At 43.0% G+C, this 1,526-nt stretch overlaps 1 protein-coding gene across 1 annotated transcript; it reads right to left on the bottom strand.

The window, feature by feature from the left end:
- Positions 1-306: 306 nt before the first annotated feature.
- On the bottom strand, positions 307-1,522 carry LOC104984357 (GTPase IMAP family member 7-like; the record flags this gene model as incomplete). Its single annotated transcript, XM_010834040.1, has 1 exon — positions 307-1,522. A coding segment is annotated over one exon (873 nt), but the record flags the coding sequence as incomplete, so codon positions are not given.
- Positions 1,523-1,526: the final 4 nt, after the last annotated feature.

Raw genomic sequence — 1,526 nt, 5'->3', positions numbered from 1 at the left:
AGAAAAGGAAAGTGAAGACAAATAAGACAATTGTTTTTGAAATGGCCCTTTGGAATTATTGTTTGTTGGAGAATATTACAAATGTTATTATTTATCTCTTTGTTCATTGGTTGAATAAACAATATGCTGAAATGGATCAAAGAGTATATAGTGAAAAGTAAGTTTCCTTCCACCCCTGATTCTCAGAAACTGAAAGTTCCCTTCCCCAGCAGCAAGTGGCCAGTATTTAAAGAAATATTTTATATATATGTATTAACATACATCTTGTACTAGTTATCTACTGCTGTGTAACAAATTACCACAAAGTTTAGTGGCTAAAAACAACAAACGTTTATTATCTCATCTCTCATGAACCAGAGAATGATGCTGCTGGGGGGACCGGAAGCTTTGCTGACAGTCACACAATGTTCACAAGGGGCCTGTGTAATGTGTTTCACAGGCAGTGGTAAGGCTCAATGCAGGATGCATTTCAGCCTTGAAATTCCTTTCATTTGAGTCTTTACCATGTGTAATGAGCTAGCACTCAAACTTGGCAATTTTGTAATTTCTTAAATTGGCTGATGTCTGTTGGTGGGGAGGCAAACATGGAGAGGGTAGGGAGTGAGCTGGAAAGATGCTTTGCTAACCATAGTAAACTGAGAGAAAATAGTTAATTCTTAAACCAATTACTTATTCTTGAAAGAAAATTCATAGGTCCATCATGTTTATCTCTGAAGATACTGTTTTGGGCCTCCTCCCTAACACATCTTAGTTTTTCTTCGTATTCCATCTTTAGTAACTTAATTTTTCTCTCTTTTTCCTGTATCCTATTCTTGTACGCCTGAGCATACTTCACTTCCACTTTTTGGATATCTCCTTTTAATTGATCATCATAGATTTTCTTCAAGACTTCTTCCCGCCTCCTCAGTCTTTCCACTGTGTTCTTGTATATGGCATCAAAGAAGTAAGTCCCTTGGTTGTTCTGCACCATGTTCTCTATCAGCTCTACCAGCTCCTGTATCTGAGCTTCCTTCTCAGCCTGGTTTGTGTTTTTGCTGTTACTGATGGCACAGCAGCGCTCCCCACACTCCTGGAGGAGGCTTCGTAGGTTTACATCCGCATTGTCCAAAAAGTCGCTCAGGCTCTGGTCCTCCAGCTCCTCCTTGCGGGTGAATAAGATGATCATATACTCCATGGCTGCTTCCCCAAACAAAGCCTTGATCAACGCCACGGTTTGCTGCTCTTCCTGTGTGTAGCGGCCCAACCTCAGAACCAAGACGATGGCATGAGGCCCAGGACAGGAGGCGAGGACACATCGGCTGATTTCCCTGCAGGTGGTGTTCAGGCTGTCCTTGGTGTCGAAGAGCCCTGGGGTGTCAACAACAAGAAGCTCTCTCCCCTTCCATTCCCGGGACGCTTTCTGACAAGTTTTGGTAACAGCTCCGGCAGCAATCTTAGACTCGAATACTTTGTACCCGAGGATGGTGTTTGCAGTCGCACTTTTCCCACTTCCGGTCTTCCCTACCAGCACTATCCTCAGAGCGTTG

This window comes from Bison bison, unplaced genomic scaffold (genome assembly GCF_000754665.1).
Source record: "Bison bison bison isolate TAMUID 2011002044 unplaced genomic scaffold, Bison_UMD1.0 scf7180017845376, whole genome shotgun sequence".
Taxonomy (NCBI): Eukaryota; Metazoa; Chordata; class Mammalia; order Artiodactyla; family Bovidae; genus Bison; species Bison bison.
This window is presented reverse-complemented; position numbering and strand designations above follow the sequence as displayed.